The following is a 17277-nucleotide window of genomic DNA, read 5'->3' on the forward strand; positions in this document are numbered from 1 at the left end:
CTTTTTCAAGACAATGGAGATATAGACATAAGAAAACCACAACCTGTCCTTAATGTGATCACAGTCTGATGAGAGAAAGACCCATTAGTAGGTCTTCCATAATATCTCATGATAGCTATATCTATGATTAGTATCTTCCATGATAGGGAAAAACCCAACTCAAGCTGGCTGAAGCAAAAAGATAATTTATTGAATCATGTAATTCAACAATCTAGGATAGAGCTTTAGGGAAAGCACGATCAGGTTTCAAACAGTGTGATCAGGTATTGGTTTACTTATCTTTTTCTTGACTCACTTGTTGCTGACTCTCTACCTGGTCACAAGATGACTAGCAACAGCTTCTCAGTCTAATGATACCAGTTTAAATATAATACCGAACAGAGATAATGCACACAATTGCTGTTTTGGAGATATGTATCAAGTGCATTGAGAGTAGGTGCAGAGACTACACTCTATTTCTGACCAGGTAGACTTGGGGAAGGCTGTTCAGAAGAGATAACACCTGAAAGAATAAAACATGTAAAAAAGCTATCTGAACTAAATTTTAAGAGCTTGGTATGCCAGTTCAAAGACTTTACCCACATCAATATCAGCAAATAAATCTTAGGAAAGTCTTAGGAAGGAATCATTATTCATCCCTTATCTATACAACCAAATCTCTGTGATCTAAAGGGAAAGAACAGGGACATAAGCAGATGCATGTCTGTCTTTCACCAGCCAACATTCAGCCAATGAGCAACCTGAGATGCTGACTCCAGCAGCTGTTAGCTTTATCTGGCCCTTGCCTTCATTTGCCTACTCAATTCCAACCCAGATGGCATATCTACCACTGGGCTGACTTGAGGGAAGAACCATGAAAGCTAAGGCAGAGGGTCACTTCAATTCAGATGAACCCTCAAGAGAAAACTTCCTGGAATGTGGAATTGGTAATTCTGAGTCTCAGAAAACCTAGTAGAGAATGCAGAAGACAATTAGCCTTGCTACCAGAGGAGACAATTTAAAAAGCAGGAGCCCTTGATCCTACTTAATTCCTAATAAGTTGCTATAAAGGGATCAATTCTTCAATTATTCTTTTTAAATCTTAGATGTGGATAATCATTCATATCTCTCCAGTATTTAGCAAACATCAGAATGTATGCAGATCATGTTATTGGTTTAAGGATACTTCTTGTGGTACTTTTTGAACCATTAGCATTAAGGAGATCATAGTACTAGGAACTGACCCTAGCCTGTGATTTTCAACACAACAGGTCACTGAAGGTAAATGAACATACAGATGAGTAAAATGGCATATCTGACAAGGTGCAAACAAGCAAAAAACTGATTGATTAGATTCTCTAGTCTTCAGCCAGGTGTGTGGGTATTTCATGGAAAGGCCATTTAAGAAATTCCCTGGTATCCTAATTTACTTGAAAGGACTTCTAGAAGTAGAAGAAGGTAATATTTTGCATTTCAAGGGTGTAGAAAATATGTTTAAAGGTTTGTAGGCAATATTCAATATTTCAATATTTTGTGGGTGGGTGAGGAAGACCTACCGATGATTTCATAAATACATATCACATATGTATAGCTATATAAACACATACGAGTTTTAAGCTTATAAATTAAAACTTTCAAAATTGGTATTTTATTTCATATAAAATATATGCATATGAACCTAAATATCTGTGGGTTGATATCTCAGCATGATTGTTTTTAACCTACAAAAATGGCAATTACCTATTTTTTTAATCTAATGTATATTTATATGTAACATAAATTGCTATGTCACAATATAACAAACATATTTATAAATACTTTCAATCTGAAGTCTTTGGTTGAGTAGCTAAAGGCTTCCTTTTTAAAAATCTACTATTCCTTTTCCTTTTAACTGTGGTATAGAGAACACTTGAACATTGTTTACTTGTTGCATTATTATTTTAATTAAATTTTTTATAAAAAGAACTGTTTTTATTCTAATTTAAATTCTTTATGTGTACATATTTTGTAGATAATATGTAAAATCTTAACTATCATCTTGGTGGAAATATAATAATTATGATCATAATAAAATCAACTAGCATTCATTGAATACTAATTATGTGCTCAACTCTGAATTTCTTGTGCTAACTATGTTTTATATGCTTCATTTCATTTAACACTCATAAACATCTTATGAGATGGATTTGTCAATATATCATTTTATATATGAGAAAACTGAAACTCTGAGATGCTATCTAACTTCACCAAAACTTATAAGTAGTGGAAGTCTTTAACTGTAAAGCCTAAACTACTTCTTACTGGCTTCTAAAGTAATGTCAAACCCAAATAGAACTCTAATACGTTATTTGTCACAGAGTGAATCCCCAGCAATACTTAGCTGAAAAGGTCCCACCCTAGGGTCTTAGGTGAATCAGGACAGGCCTTAATTTTGAATGGGTATAGGCTCTTCTCATGGAAGCAGGAAGTATGGGAAAATGACAGGAGGCAGAAATGATAAGAAAGAAGAAAAATGTTGAGATGAAGATAGAAGAGAGGAACAGGTAGCAGAATTTTCTGTGAGATGGGAGCTCTCAGCAGAAGTATGAAGCAGTGATGGCCCACAACTTCAAAAGCAAACAGAGGATTAGGAAGTAAGAGGTCCCTGAGCAGCCACATTGGATTTAATAATGTCCATACCCTAAAAGTCATGCTGATCAGGATTTACCCCCATTAGTTTTAGATATTATTCTCAGAAGCCTAATTATTGATCCCCCAGCCTATGGACCATTTGTTAGAAGCTACAAGTTTAGAGGAGGGCTGGTTGGGGAGGCGAGAGTGGGCATATGTCTGTGTTTATGCTCTTCTTCTAGAATCAGGCCTGAAAACACTGAGAAAATTGATAAGTAAAAGATTTTTTGTGGGTATGAGGAAAAAATAGTAATTTTTTTAAAGTAGGCAAAAATAAGAAATGATAATAGCTTGGGCAAAATATAACATAAGGGATAAATTATATACTTTTAGAAAGGCATCATGGTATTATGGTGTAAATTAATTCATGCTGATAATGAATTAAATTATTAGAAAAATCTTTTATGAAAACACTGCAGAAAATTTGCCATTATGATATTTTAAAATTTTCTTAAAATTTTACTACTTAAAGAGATACATTATGTGGAAAATATATTACTCATTACATATAATTGTAGGTAAATATATACATTTTAAAAATTTTATCTCTCTTTAATTTTTTGATTCTTACAAAGGAGTCATATTTAAAATAAGCCCTACACCCCTGCAATCAACTGTTCAGAGAATTTTTTTCTTTTTTAACATCTTTATTGGAGTATAATTGCTTTACAATGGTGTGTTAGTTTCTGCTGTATCACAAAGTGAATCAGCTATATGTATACATACATCCCCATATCCCCTCCCTCTTGCATCTCCCTCCCACCCTCCCTATCCCACCCCTCTAGGTCGTTACAAAGCATCGAGCTGATCTCCCTGTGCTATTGAGACGTATAAGGTACATAAACACTTAAATCCATGTGGACATGCATAGTACCCTATGTCATACGTGGATTGCTAATTTTATGGTACTTGTTTCAGGGTGGAATAATGAAACGTGAAGTAATTCTACATATTTCTATTTTTGATTAGTGCATTTAAATAAATTTTGTAACACTCCACTAATGTCAAGTGACTCACATATGTAACTGAATGTATACAATGCATATTACACTTAGAGCAACTAAGAATGAAAAAAAATTACTAAAAGTTGAAAATGGATTTACACACAATCTTTGTTTAATCAAGTGATCAGTCACTTTTTATAAAATTCATTTCTGTGTTTTCCCTTTGGGCACCCTGATGGGCAGTTATAAGTGCTACATGATCCTTGCCATTTGTTCAGAAGGTCATTTCATTAATAAAGATATTTCAGGTGTTTCATGTGTGTTAATTTCCCATGTAATGTCTTCAGCCTGACTGGAATATGCTGATTTTGAATAAATGATTTCTCACGCATGTGGGAAGACTTAAAGAGCATCTTTTGTGCTCTGAGTGGACAAATAATTGATTTCAGCAAAAGCCATTAAAAATGGAATGAAAGTCCTTGGGCAATGCTGTAAAACATGGAAAGCGGTTGCCAGATGCTTTTGAAAACTGACAAAAAAAATGCCACTTTGAAGTTTTAAATAAATAAAGGCTGACTGTCACCATAGGTATGTCACTTTGGTTCTTAATTTGTGGTGAGATACACTTGACGAATACTACTTTACTACCTGGGGGTATACGTGGGATTCTGCTCTAACTTTGGGTTTCCTCAGTCATTATGAGTGACACAAAATCAAGAGAAGATATGGAATAATTGATAGGAGTCATAAAATGCATGAGTTTGTCTAGGACACCAGGCAAACTCTAAGGTGTGTAGTACTTTTATGTTAAGCAATGTGGCAGCAGCACTGGGACCAGAAGTCAGTTGTCCTTCCTTCCTGTTCTTTCTAGGCTACCATGCCCGCCTTCTTGATGGCATATGTCATAGCTGCTCCAAGACACTGGTGAGGAAACCATCTCAATCTAAGTCCTAGTTCTAGGGACATGGGCTTGATTAATTTTGGTTGAGATTTGGTTTATTTGTGCACTTCCGAGTGTGTACATGGGGCCAAAGCAACCAGCAAAACCTTCCTTTAGAACAAAATTGTCACTTAAAATTAAACCCACAGTTCAGATTCACTGTTCTAAAGGCACTCACACTGATTGTGAAAACAGAATGTTCACACCTAAAATTATGAGTACATTTAAAGACATGATAAAATTAAAAGAGGTTTGATTTAATTTGTATTAAATTTAATAATTTAACTTTATCATAAATTCATCAAAATTTTTATGATTTATTTATCTATTCTTGGTAGGTCACATATTAGTGTGATTCCTTACCAGAGATGGTCCCACTCAGAATGTGAACATCCAAGCCAGTAGTAGGATGAGATTCCAGTGTACTTAGAAGCAGTCATATTGTTGGTATCCTTTAGTTGAAAATAAATGATGAGCTCCCATAGGAAGCTAAAAAAAATTTTTTTAATTAATTAATTAATTTTTGGCTGCATTGGGTCTTCACTGCTGCATGTGGGCTTTCTTTAGTTGCGGCGAGCGGGGGCTACTCTTTGTTGTGGTTCGTGGGCTTCTCATTGTGGTGGCTTCTCTTGCTGTGGAGCAAGGGCTGTAGACGTGCAGGCTTCAGTAGTTGTGGCGCACGGGCTTAGTTGCTCTGCAGCATGTGGGATCTTCCCAGACCAGGGCTTGAACCCATGTCCCCTGCATTGGCAGGCGATTCTTAACCACTGCGCCACCAGGGAAGCCTTCTACAAATGTTTTTAAACATCAGTTTTAAAGCTTCTTAGCATTTGACTTTTAGAAAAATCTTAAGCTAAAAGTCAATTTTTGGTTTATATATATTTAAGCCCAACCATATAGTTGCAACATTTTTCAGGGTTTCCTCCGTTCTTAAAGCATAAGAGATTTCATAAGGGTTTCACTCTATGGTTCCTGTGATATACACATACTGACTGATGTTAATAGAATGTTTTTTCCTTACTTTCTCTCTGAATAATTATAGGTGCTATTTGGCTTAGTACAAAGTACCATAGCTTATCTGACACTAGTATCCACTGTCCCATTTTGTCTCTGGACTTAGAAAAAAAAAAAAAAAAAAAAACCCGTTGAATTGGACCTGAGTATCGATGAGTCCAGGAAATGATTTAGTTAAAATTCTATTCAAAATATTTTGTGCTTCTTTGCTTTAGCCAACCAGGCCATGAAAGCACAAGAGAAGAAGGAACAGGGTTTGTTCATAGTAATGTTAGAACATCAAGGCAACACTCTTTTTTTCATGGCCTTTCACCCTGGTAACTTCCAGGCCCAGCTGGAATCAGGGGATATCCCTTTACATTTCAGACAGTTTCACTTCTGAAATTGAAACTCTAATTCCAAAAGAGAATTAACCACAAAATTTCAAATCTCCCCCAAAAGATGTGGTTTAGAAATAGTTCATGGGAGAGGTCAAGGACTGTATTATTTTTTATTTTGTTATCACTAGTTTGGCTATCTGCTATTCACACAATTTTTTTTTCTTTTTTACGGAAATTACGGCTTTTCAAAGGGCAGATAACATGCTCCATCAAAAAGGAGAAACATACCATTTCCAAAAATAAATAGTCACTTTCCCCTTAAGCCATTAGGTTTTGTGAAAGGAAGTGCTAGAAGTGTGGTTCATTTTAAGGAAATTGTAAATGTTTGACATATAATTTTCTGTCAAGATAAAGCACTTCCCTCATTAAATGGAAACAAGTGCTCACTGCAGTGTTCAGCAGATGACTTCCAGTATTTTTCTTTCTCTTTCTACCTAATGTTAAAACGAGCATTACAAGTAGTCAAGGATAACCAAGTATTTTACTAACCAAGTATTTTACTAAGTCAATAAAAATGATATTTTCTATTTTTATCAATGTTTATATGAGTAACATTCAAGAAGTTTTAATTTCCTCCCATCATCTGTGATGTTTTTAAGAGTCGTTCTTAACTCAAGGGACTTGCAGGAGTTCAACCTATCTCATCCCTTGACTGAATGATTTACTTCACAAACTCAGTAGACACTGCATAGGAGGTAAATTCCTTTCAGATGGTAGAATTATTCTGAGAACAGAGCCAAATGTCCCCTCAGCACTGGAAAGGAAGCAAATGCCTCATTTCCCCTTTTCAGAAGGCCAGAAGACCGAAAATAATGATCAAACATTCTGTACCACTGCAATCAGCCTCTGGGAAAGATACTTTAAACCAAATAATTGAGATCACTTAAAAATTTGTAGTATTTTTTTTTTTTTTTTTCTTTTTGCGGTATGTGGGCCTCTCACTGTTGTGGCCTCTCCCGTTGCGGAGCACAGGCTCCGGACACGCAGGCCCAGCGGCCATGGCTCACGGGCCCAGCCGCTCCGCGGCATATGGGATCCTCCCAGACCGGGGCACGAACCCGTATCCCCTGCATCGGCAGGCGGACTCTTAACCACTGCGCCACCAGGGAGGCCCAAAAATTTGTAGTATTAATCATTATCTCTTTCAGATGATCTGAAAGAAACTTTTAAAATAAACTTCAAGAGAAGCTCCTTATGATTTGAAATTTTTATACTTCATATTAAGGAACTAAGTATATAAACATGCTCATGTCTCTTGGTATTTAAGTTTCTTTTATTCCTCTCTACTCTCTGTGCTTCTCTACCCAAAACTGGTTATCTACCCTTTCACATTAAACATTTGGATGTGGGCAGACAATATTTTCTGCTTTTACTTCACCTTACACATTTTAGTCTTCAACCTATGCAATTGAGCTCTACAGTTCACTCAAACTCTCCCTACAGAAGGTAATAACCCAGTTCCAAAGTTCACTTCAGTCTTTTTTTTCATTTGACCTTTCTGCTTATTTGCCACTAAAATAAGACCCTTCGTAACAGTCTTTCCTCTCTGCTATAACCCTTATTTTGGTCTCCTTTTTTTTCTGTCCCTTAAAGAACCCCCAATTTTCTGTCTTTGATTTTACATTCTTATTATGTTAAAATGAGTTCATAATATATTACGCAATTTCTGTATGCTAAATATTTCTGTAATTCATTCTGTAAATTCTCTTAAATTGTACATAGATTTGTGCCTGGGTATTTGCACTAAGTAGGAAAGAAAGGTAGATTAGTTTTCATTAGATTCTTGAATGGATTTATAACCCCTAAATGGCTGAGTCATTGCTTTATACACACTTTCAATGATTTCATTTGCTGCATGGCTTTACCAATTATCTCCTCTGAGGACACACCAATCTACATGCTCATCAGGATTTTACTACTGAACTGACTCCCATTCCCCTACTTCCAGAGTCTAACTGTCCCATAGTCACCTCAGTCCATTTCCTCAAATGAAATCCTCCCGCCAGAGCCTGTTTCTCTTCACATGTTGCTGATTTTAAGAAATATCATCAAAATTAGTCAACCCAGAAACTTGGAATTTATAATATATTCGAGTCTACTTCTAAATAAGTGGTTATTTCTTGTTGATTCTAATTCTTCTTTATTCACAAATTTCCCCTTCACTTGCCTTTCCATTTGCCCTTGTTTGATCCTGACCTCATTATTTCTCTCCCAGAAGATCCTTTTGAGAATCTGATGAAAACCACCTTCAATCTACCTTTTCTCCCCATCATAGTATGGTGGATAATGTACAGACTCTAGAACCAGACTCTATGGGTTCAAATCTCAGCTTGTTCACTTGTTAGTACTGTAATATTTGGGAGTTATTTACCTTCCCGTGCTTAATTTCATTATCTGTCACATAAGGTTAATAATACCACTTAGCTTATAGAGTTATCATAATTACATGATATGCAAGGGGCTAAGAAGATTGGCTCATACGTTCTAAGTATTTGTTAATATTTTAATAATGGCAAAATATCCACCTGGTCCCTCTGTTTCCAGGCTTGTCAACTTTTTGATGCATTGTTCCTACGTTGTGACTGGGGTGATTTTTCTAAAATGATAAGGTCACCATTTTCCTTATATACTGATAACGACTCCTCACTGCTTTCAAGGAAAAAATTCAGCTTCTTTGATCTCCCTCTGTGGATCTTTCTAACCTCGCCTTTCACTGCTCTCCTGCCTTTGATTCTGAGAGTTAGGTTATGCATTTAGGTGTACACCCCTCACACCCATTCTCATGACTCCTGGCAAATATGCATATTTATGCTCTCTAGAGTATCCTCTATTTTCTTCATTTTGAAGACTTAGCCACTGTCTCCCCATTAGAGCCATCCTGCCTATGTTCTAATCCTGGATCAACCTTTCCACCTATGTAACCTTAGGAAAATACTCAAGCTGCCTGTGGAATTTATAAAATGGGGCTAACCACAGTACTTCCCTCAAACTGTTATTGTGAGGACTAACTAAGTTAATACACATAAAGCTTAAGCCATGCCTGCGTCATAATTAAGCATTCAACAAAAGCCTTAAGAAGGCTCTGCAGATGCGGGAATCTGCCCTCATCCTTCTGTCTCTATCAAGATTTTAATATTCCTCCTGTGTGTTTCACTAGTCCCCTGGCACCCTGGCCTCACCACTAGCAAACAATTACAGAATATAATTGTTTGTTTACCTATCTCTTTCCCCACCAAATTCTAGTTTTCTTGAAGCCACGGACAGTACATCTTTTCTCTCTTCTCAGTTGTCTGAACAGTATCTGGCATATTATAGGAACTCAGCAAATCTTTGTTAAATAAAAATGGATGGATACCCTTACCCCCAGAAGAGAATCTGAAACAAAATAGTTGCTGTATAACTATTTTTTAAATGAATGATAAATTTATGAATCATATCTTGGTATAGCAGGAGTATGTTCCAAGTTGATTTGGACAGTAAGACAATCAGCCAATGTAATTTTCTGATGGGGCCTAAATACTATTTTCTTTTTATTTATCTTTCTTTTTTTATGGTTTGTTAGTAATTAAATTCTTGGTCACATAATGCAAAGTTTGTCTGGTGTATGCTCAAGGTACGTGATGATGCTTTAATTATCGCTGAACAGAGATGACTGCTCAATGTTGACAGTCACAGTACCTGATTATCCTCCCCCAAAGAATCCCAAACCTTGTGTCCATGCCATTATCAATGTAAACTATTTAATTCCCACAATAACTGTGAACTGCCAAATACATGAAGCAATCAGCTAAGCTTTGACACAATGATAACATTGAGAGCAATATTTCTTTAGTGTTAATGTTTCTAAGAATAACTGCAACCAAGTTTTTGCAGACAAAGGTTAGGCAAAAATAAATGTCCTACCCAGAAGTCTTACAAAAACAGATGCAATTCAGTTTGTAATGACTATTTGCCTAAGGTACCACTATTGTCTGTTCAGAACAACAAGAGGAAGGTTTGTTGAACTATTTCAGAAAATGTGTTTATTAATTGTATTTAGATTAAATATATCTCATGACATTAGATGTTTTAGTAGGAAAAGTTCTGTGAAACTAAACAAAAATACTATGTGTTTTATACAAACCTCTTTTAATTCTTACTGAAAACTCATCAGGTATGTATTATGATTCCATTTTAGAGATTAGAAAACTGAAGCTAAAAAGAAGGGGCTTAGATGACTGTCAACAGTCAGAAACTCTACAGCCTTGTATTCAGACATTTTCTATGAAAGAAATTTTACTTATAGACAGCACATCATAAGTTTTCTTGTGTTTAGTTTAATCTTGTCACTTGGAGGAAAAGGAAGGAATTAATGTTTAATGAATCAACTGTGTCACATTCTTTTGTTTTTATATGCAGTATCTAATTTAATCCTCTCACTATCATTGTGAAGCAGATATAATTATCCTGACTTTTTATAAATGATGAGACAGCTTCATAAAGATTACATTAGTGGCCAATGACAGAAAAACCTCAACAGAAATTTTTCTCTTGCTTTGTAGTATTACATTCAGGCTGTCTCCATAAATGACTGACTGAGTCAAGTTAGAAAGAGAGGACCCTTAAGGTCAATTAAAATTTTCAGTCTTTTGGATTATGACACAGTTCATAATGTTTTTGGAAAATCTTTCAGAAGACTACTCTTTGCATTTTTTTTTGAAATACACATTTTAGAAAAGTGATGCATTTATTGTGATATATTGATTTAGGCTTATTTGCATATATTTATATTTAAAAGTAGAACATTTATATATAATCTTTGTTAAATAATAAATCTACTTGATAAATAAACTTTTGGTCTTAAGTAGGGAGAGATTTTACTTATGTGTTTTAGAATTAGAATGAAATAAAAGTTCATTTTAGTAACTGATATTTAATCTAGTATTATGAAATTAGTCATTTAAGTTTTAAATTCACCATAACTGAAGACTATGGTGCCAGTGGAAATGAAGATATGCAAAGAAGTAAAATCTTTATCAAAAACTTAGTGAGAGACATTTCCCATTTTTGTGTCTCTTATGAGTTCTTAAATGACCAAATACTTAGTAGAATACTTAACTGTGGGATTAAAGAAAAAAAAGCTTAATAAGAAGCAAACAAAATCTATGATTATAAGAGCATAGAATCCATTGGATAATAGGACAATAGGCTTACATTAAGATTACAAATCCTATAGTTAAAGCAGGATTTATTTTAGAATTTTATCATTAAAAAGAAAATAAGTGTCTAGAGGTCTGAAGTATTAGACAATTTCTGTCTCACTCTGTAGTAGTAGTAGTATTTTTTGGATATGCTATATCATAGAATAGACACAGTTACTTTTCTCATACCCTGAGTGGATGCTATGGGTAGCATCTATCATGAGTGCCATAATAATTGTTCAATAAATTATGTTTTTTGAATTGAACAGATGTTTGGTTGCCTGACACTGCACCCAAAGACCAAAACTAACCAGGAATTTTAATTTTGAAGTCACCCTCCTGCCTCCAAAAGTTTAAAGACATATTTATTGGACAATACTTAGAAAAGAAGTAAAATTATGATAAGCAGGCAGACATATGAGCTCTGTGAGAATCAACAGGGCTTGATATTTCTAACATCATAAAAAAAAGAATTACTCAACTCCATGTGCATTACGTCTCAGGAGTCTCAGGATGATAAGAAAAATATGTTTTCAATCTTTCCCCAAATGTATTCAGTTCAATATGAGAATAGATATGTCTCATATTAATACTTAATTTCTAAATACTCATGAGCTCTATTAAAATTCTCTGGCAAAATTCTACCATGCTTTCCTTTCACTAGACTCTAACTCAAAGTTTTGTCAGGCTCTGACTGATTAGCAGGTTTTTTTCTTTCCCAATCACATTTCTGAGCACACCCAAATGGAGCTCTGGGAACTCACTGTTTAAAAAATATTCTTTACAAAGTATATTAAGGGCTTGTTTAGATTATCTAAAGGAGATATAACTCAAGGTAATGGAGTGTAATAGAGAAATGTGAAATGTCTTTAAAGCAAGATCACTTAATATGGAGTTATCCTCTATATTCATATCTATTCACGAGAGTATGGAACTGAGTATTTTTTCAGATAGCTCAAGTCCACTATTAAATTAAAGGAGCCACCAATTATGTATATTGCATATGCACACTGAACCATTACATGAATGATCACATAAGCCACAACTTAATGACAACCATAATTTTCAGATGTAAGTGGTGTTCTCTTTCACTCATCACCATTTACCGTTCTGTGTTCACTAACAGAAAGGCTGATTAGCGAGCAGAACTACAGAAGATGACCTTAAGCTCCAAACTTTGAAGAGCTCTCCTGAGGCTCAGGTGAGGCTCTGCTTGAAGTGGACAAGTGCACACAGAGGCATTTATTCAATAATTGGTGGGTGGATGGATGGACAGATGAATGGATGTCTTCTAAAGAGACACAGGACTGCAATATTTCCAATGATTAAATGGCTCCAGATATTCTAGTGATATTAAAAATTTGTATTTCCACGGTCATGAAGACACCCCAGAATAAATTTGCCCATACACCCAGTTAGGTCTTCTCCACACAGGACTGTGTAAATAATCTTAATACAGACTTTTAGTAACAAATATTCTTTCTTCCTCATAATAGTTATTAAGAACTTCTATATCTCCTTCTCTCTGCAGGCAACTCTTCCCTCTCCTCCTTTGCAAGAAAAATAGTTTTAAAATGGGAACTCTCCTGAAACTCTCCTAAGCACTCTGAACTAATCTTTAATATTGGCCAATTTCTGTCCTGTATAGTTAAGTGTCTAACACCATGATACCAAATATTTATCCATGAAAATATAGTTTTTTCTAAGGCTAAAAGACCAGTAGAAAAAAGAAGGAATTAGAAAGTCCTTTTAGAAAGATGTTGTAAAGTCAATATTCAAGCTTATGAATACTCTATCTGAAGTTAAAAACACGAGAAAATTGTCAGTGTAAACTTCATGAAATGCTTCTAAGAATAAAGTTCTTTTGCTGCTTCTACACAGCAATTGATGCAACTTAGAAAGTTATATTGAATATTTGCTTGCTCCATATTAAGTAAGATATTTACTACATACCAAAGTAAGAGAGAAATTCTTACCACCGTCCTTGGTGCAGAGGTTGACAAGGTTATGCACTGTGTCCATCAGCTCCAGCTGCTGCTTCTGAAGGACACTGTTATTGGTGGTGGCTCTGTTCAATTGTTTCTCCAGTTCCTGAATTATATATGTTTGACGAGTAACCAAGCCTTGAAGATTCTCTTTCTCTTCCTTTAAGGTGTCCAATTCTTCCTTGTGCTTTCCCTCCATTTCAAAGATTTTATGTTCTAATAAACTACAAGGAAGTGAAGATAAAATTTAGTTTTAAAAATGCTATTAAAAAAACTGTGATTCAATTAGTTCCTGAGTTTATTTAAAGTGAGAAACTTTAGTTAGGTATTTCACCATGGAAATATTTTTTAAGTGAGACTCAAAAAATATATATATATGTAAATATAAATGTTATATAAATATATTTATATATATATATAAAGTAGGAGTGATATATACAGCATGTGAAATGAAGAATTATTAGATCACTTATTGTTAGAGTAATGTTTATTTCCTGGGATGTATCTTATATCCAGGGTAGCTGACTTGGACCCTGTCTGCAGAAATTATAGTATAATTTTCATTAAAGAAATGGGTACAATAAGAAATAGAAACAACAGTTCAGAAAAATGTATGAACAAAACATAGATATTTACTTTGCTTCATTCATTTGGGATTCTCAAAACATTCACAGTGATTAAATTTCACAATAGTTTCGTGATGTCAAGGAAGAGCAAATTGATGCAGAAATCACAGGACCAGAAAGTAAGCTATCTGAAGTCACAATGAATTATATTTCTTGGGATTTTTGATACCTGGTCCTGTATCATAACCACTAGCTTACTTTATCTCTCAATCTAAGCTTTAGGATAAGGCCTAAAGGCACTGCAAGTTCCAAATCACTGAATACTTGGTTCCGAAAAGGAAGACCGTGTTAGGCTGGTGGCATGGTCTTACAAAAGGACTTGGGAAGCTTTGCTCAGAGTGATGCAGTCTTCAACTGAGAGCCGTCCTTCTCTCAGAACTCTTCGCAGGATACTCCCTTTGCTTATTACACATTAAAAATTATAGAGAACGCAGAAGCACTCTTGGATCCTAGCAACTGACTGGAAATAAAATGCATTTACATTTTATAGAGTGTATAATATACTAGTATCCCTCAGAGAAAAGCCTTATTCAGTTTTCTCAGTTCCATTTTCAGAAGGTTCAACCAGTCCTTAGTTTACAAGGTGTTATTCAAATGTAACATACCAGACTGGGCACTTAATTTACCTTGGAGAAATATAGCACTGAATCATTCCTATAAGTTCTCAAAAAGGGGACACTAGGGAATGTTTTAAACTTAATACTTAAGTGATAAAATGTATAGTGATTTGGGGAAAATGTGACAGTTATTTATATTTTTTAAAGAGTTTTTTGGAAATGAAAAATTCAGGCAAGGAAGTCAGAGTAAGATGAGAGTACCTCTAAAGGAGTAGGCATGATTCATTGTCTTATAGTGTTTTCTTCCGTGTCAATAATTTGCTGCTGGAAAAGTTAGTAGTTAAAAAACAAACAAAACTAAACAAAATAAAACCAAAAGCCTTTTTATTGGTTAAAAAGTTCACCCACTCACTGGTTTAAGTGATTAGTGTACTTGCTATGGATGTCAGAGGAGGTTGTCTCTGTGCCTATTAATTTTTGGCCTTCAGATCTGAGAATTAACCACAACGGATGCCTTAGCTCTTCCTCAGTTTACTTTTTAATAATTATTGTTTCTCTTCCTAGGGTAATGATCAGCTGTTAAATGTCCATAAAATAGAGTCAGTTAACTTATGAGAAATTTTTCTTTTAAATTCACAAGAGTTATAGTATACAACCAAGAAACCTTAGAATTTAATGTAAAGAGCAACATTTGGATGTATAGTCATAAAATACTGGATAAAAATTCTGAATTACCATTTTGTTCCTGAAATAAGATGAGCACTGGCCTTTCAGTTTTCCTAATTAGTAGGTAACATTCTGGCTTGGAAAATATCATGCTATAGTTATAATTTGCATTTATTAGTTGCTATGTGCCAACAGTGCTCTCAGAACTATGTAAAATATAAAATGACACTATTCTTACTCTAAGGATTCATTTTTAGAGAGAAATGAAATGAAAAAAATGAAAGAAAAAACCTCAAATGAAAAAAAAGCAGCTATAAGAAACTTCTATTGCAGACATAACACTTTTTTTTTTTCCATTTGTGTTTTGACACTTTCTACTTTTGATGCATTCTTTGTTCAAGAAGACATATACTAAAAGATGGCTACTATCTGAGATGTCAATAAAGGAGCTTTTTGTCTGTTTTGTTTTGATTTTCAGGATATTTTGGAAAGAGATGAGAATGGAAGGTTGATCAAAGAAGTCCTGGTACCAAAGGAAAAAATTCTCAACACTGGCTTGTGGAAGAAAAGGTCTGTATTTCCCAAGTAAAAGGAGTATACACTTAGCATGTTGGAAAGAATGTTAATTTTCATAATTCACTGAACAACCTTAATGCACCATGACTACCAGTTATCAAACGATATCAACATAGCCTGTCATCTTAAAATAGATATTCATGTAAAGTAAAGAAGGGACTGCTCAGGGAAGTAAGAAGCCTGCTGTGCATCAGACATCTCCCTGGATTGGGAATGAAATATATTCATTAAAAATAAATATGCATTAAAAAACTATAAGCAAATTGGAAACATGTCACACTGTTTCCCAAATGGCAGGTCTTACCAGTTAATTATATCTTCCAGTCATTTTCTCATCTTATTTCTTCACTTGGATTCTCTTTAATAACTTTTGTACTCTAGTAATTCTCTATTAACTTTATTTACTAGAGATACCCTTTATATTAATGACAATTTTTTAGACTTCTTCAGGCAAAACTGATACCTTTTTGAGACCACTCATCACTCCCTTCCATCTTCTCTTCATATCTGGCTTCCAAAAATACTATCCTCTTTTCTTTGATACTTCTCATCCATTAGTTATTATCTACTTGGGAAGTCAGCCCTTCCTCACGATATCCTAACTGGCTTGAATCCAAAACTCTTCTGCCAGAAAATATTCATATACCATCTCCACTTACTAATCACATTGTTGTAATACACCATTTTAGTTGTGTAGCATTTTAAAACCCTTATCTCCTTTGATTCTTAAAGTAATATAGTGATACAGAGTGAGTAGATGTTATAAGCCCCAGTTTATAGGTAAGAATCTAAATACCTTGTATAAAATTGTGTACATACTGTGTCATAACCAAAATAAAAAGCCATGTCTTCTTAGACTAGAAATCTGCCCATGACAACCCAGTGCTATGAAAACTAGCTTTAGTGTCTCATCTCTTTGATTTAGTATAACATAATCTCTATCTACTTCCACCCGCTTATATTTTGCCAAGAATCAAGGCATCAACTTAACATCTCTTTAGTATTTGCTGCTCTCCATCTGGTTATTTTTGGGAGCTTGTCTTTCACAATATTTCAACCTATTCATCTTTTCCACATATAAAAACAAAATTTCTTTGCCAAGCCATTTTTAAAAAAAAATCTGAACTGAGATTTTCTTAAATATCACTCTGCCTTAACTCCTCTGCCATTAAATTTAATTTTCGTACTCAATATATTGATCATATCCCCTTTTGTCCTGAGGCCTTTTATTGTTTCTCTTACTCTTCCCTATCCAGGTCAGCTGGGAGAGGCCAGCTCACCTAGGCACGGAGACTTCTATATACAAAGGTTGATCTGAAGGACAACATGACAACTCCACTGTCCTAAATTCAATTGGTAAAGTAGTCATATTTTCTCTATGATGGCCTTCAGCAGCAAGTTTAGTTTAGGTTTAAATGCATAATCCAAAACCTGGATGTTGATTCCAAACTCCAGTGTACTGTTTTCTAGAGTGCATTCAGTGTATTTTTATTAGGCATTCCATTGTTGAGTTCTACTGTCAAGTTTTGGGGAAATGCTAAATTAAATAAATAATTTTATTATGATGCATCCTTTAGGATTAGTGTTCCATGGAACAACAATTTATGAAACTCTGCACCTAAATCTATTCAAATTGAACTTAAAATCCAAAGACAGAGTTTCTCACAGGATTCTCAATACTTCACGTTTCTCATCCTTCTAGAAACACTTTGAGAAGAGACATGCATAGAATTTTGGCACTTAACTTCTAGTTTGAGGCA

At 34.7% G+C, this 17277-nt stretch overlaps 1 protein-coding gene across 2 annotated transcripts in view; it reads right to left on the reverse strand.

Moving 5' to 3' along the window:
- The window catches only part of ANGPT1 (angiopoietin 1), a 246296-nt gene that overhangs the window by 60981 nt on the left and 168038 nt on the right, over window positions 1–17277 (reverse strand). Inside the window, exon 4 of one of the 2 annotated variants that reach the window (XM_060115906.1) lies at window positions 13087–13316. In XM_060115906.1, the coding sequence (XP_059971889.1) occupies window positions 13087–13316 (230 nt within the window). Of the gene's footprint in view, window positions 1–13083; window positions 13317–17277 lie in introns of both variants that reach the window. The other variant, XM_060115905.1, reaches the window with a different exon arrangement.

The sequence above is a fragment of the Mesoplodon densirostris genome, chromosome 13 (assembly GCF_025265405.1).
Source record: "Mesoplodon densirostris isolate mMesDen1 chromosome 13, mMesDen1 primary haplotype, whole genome shotgun sequence".
Lineage (NCBI taxonomy): Eukaryota > Metazoa > Chordata > Mammalia > Artiodactyla > Ziphiidae > Mesoplodon > Mesoplodon densirostris.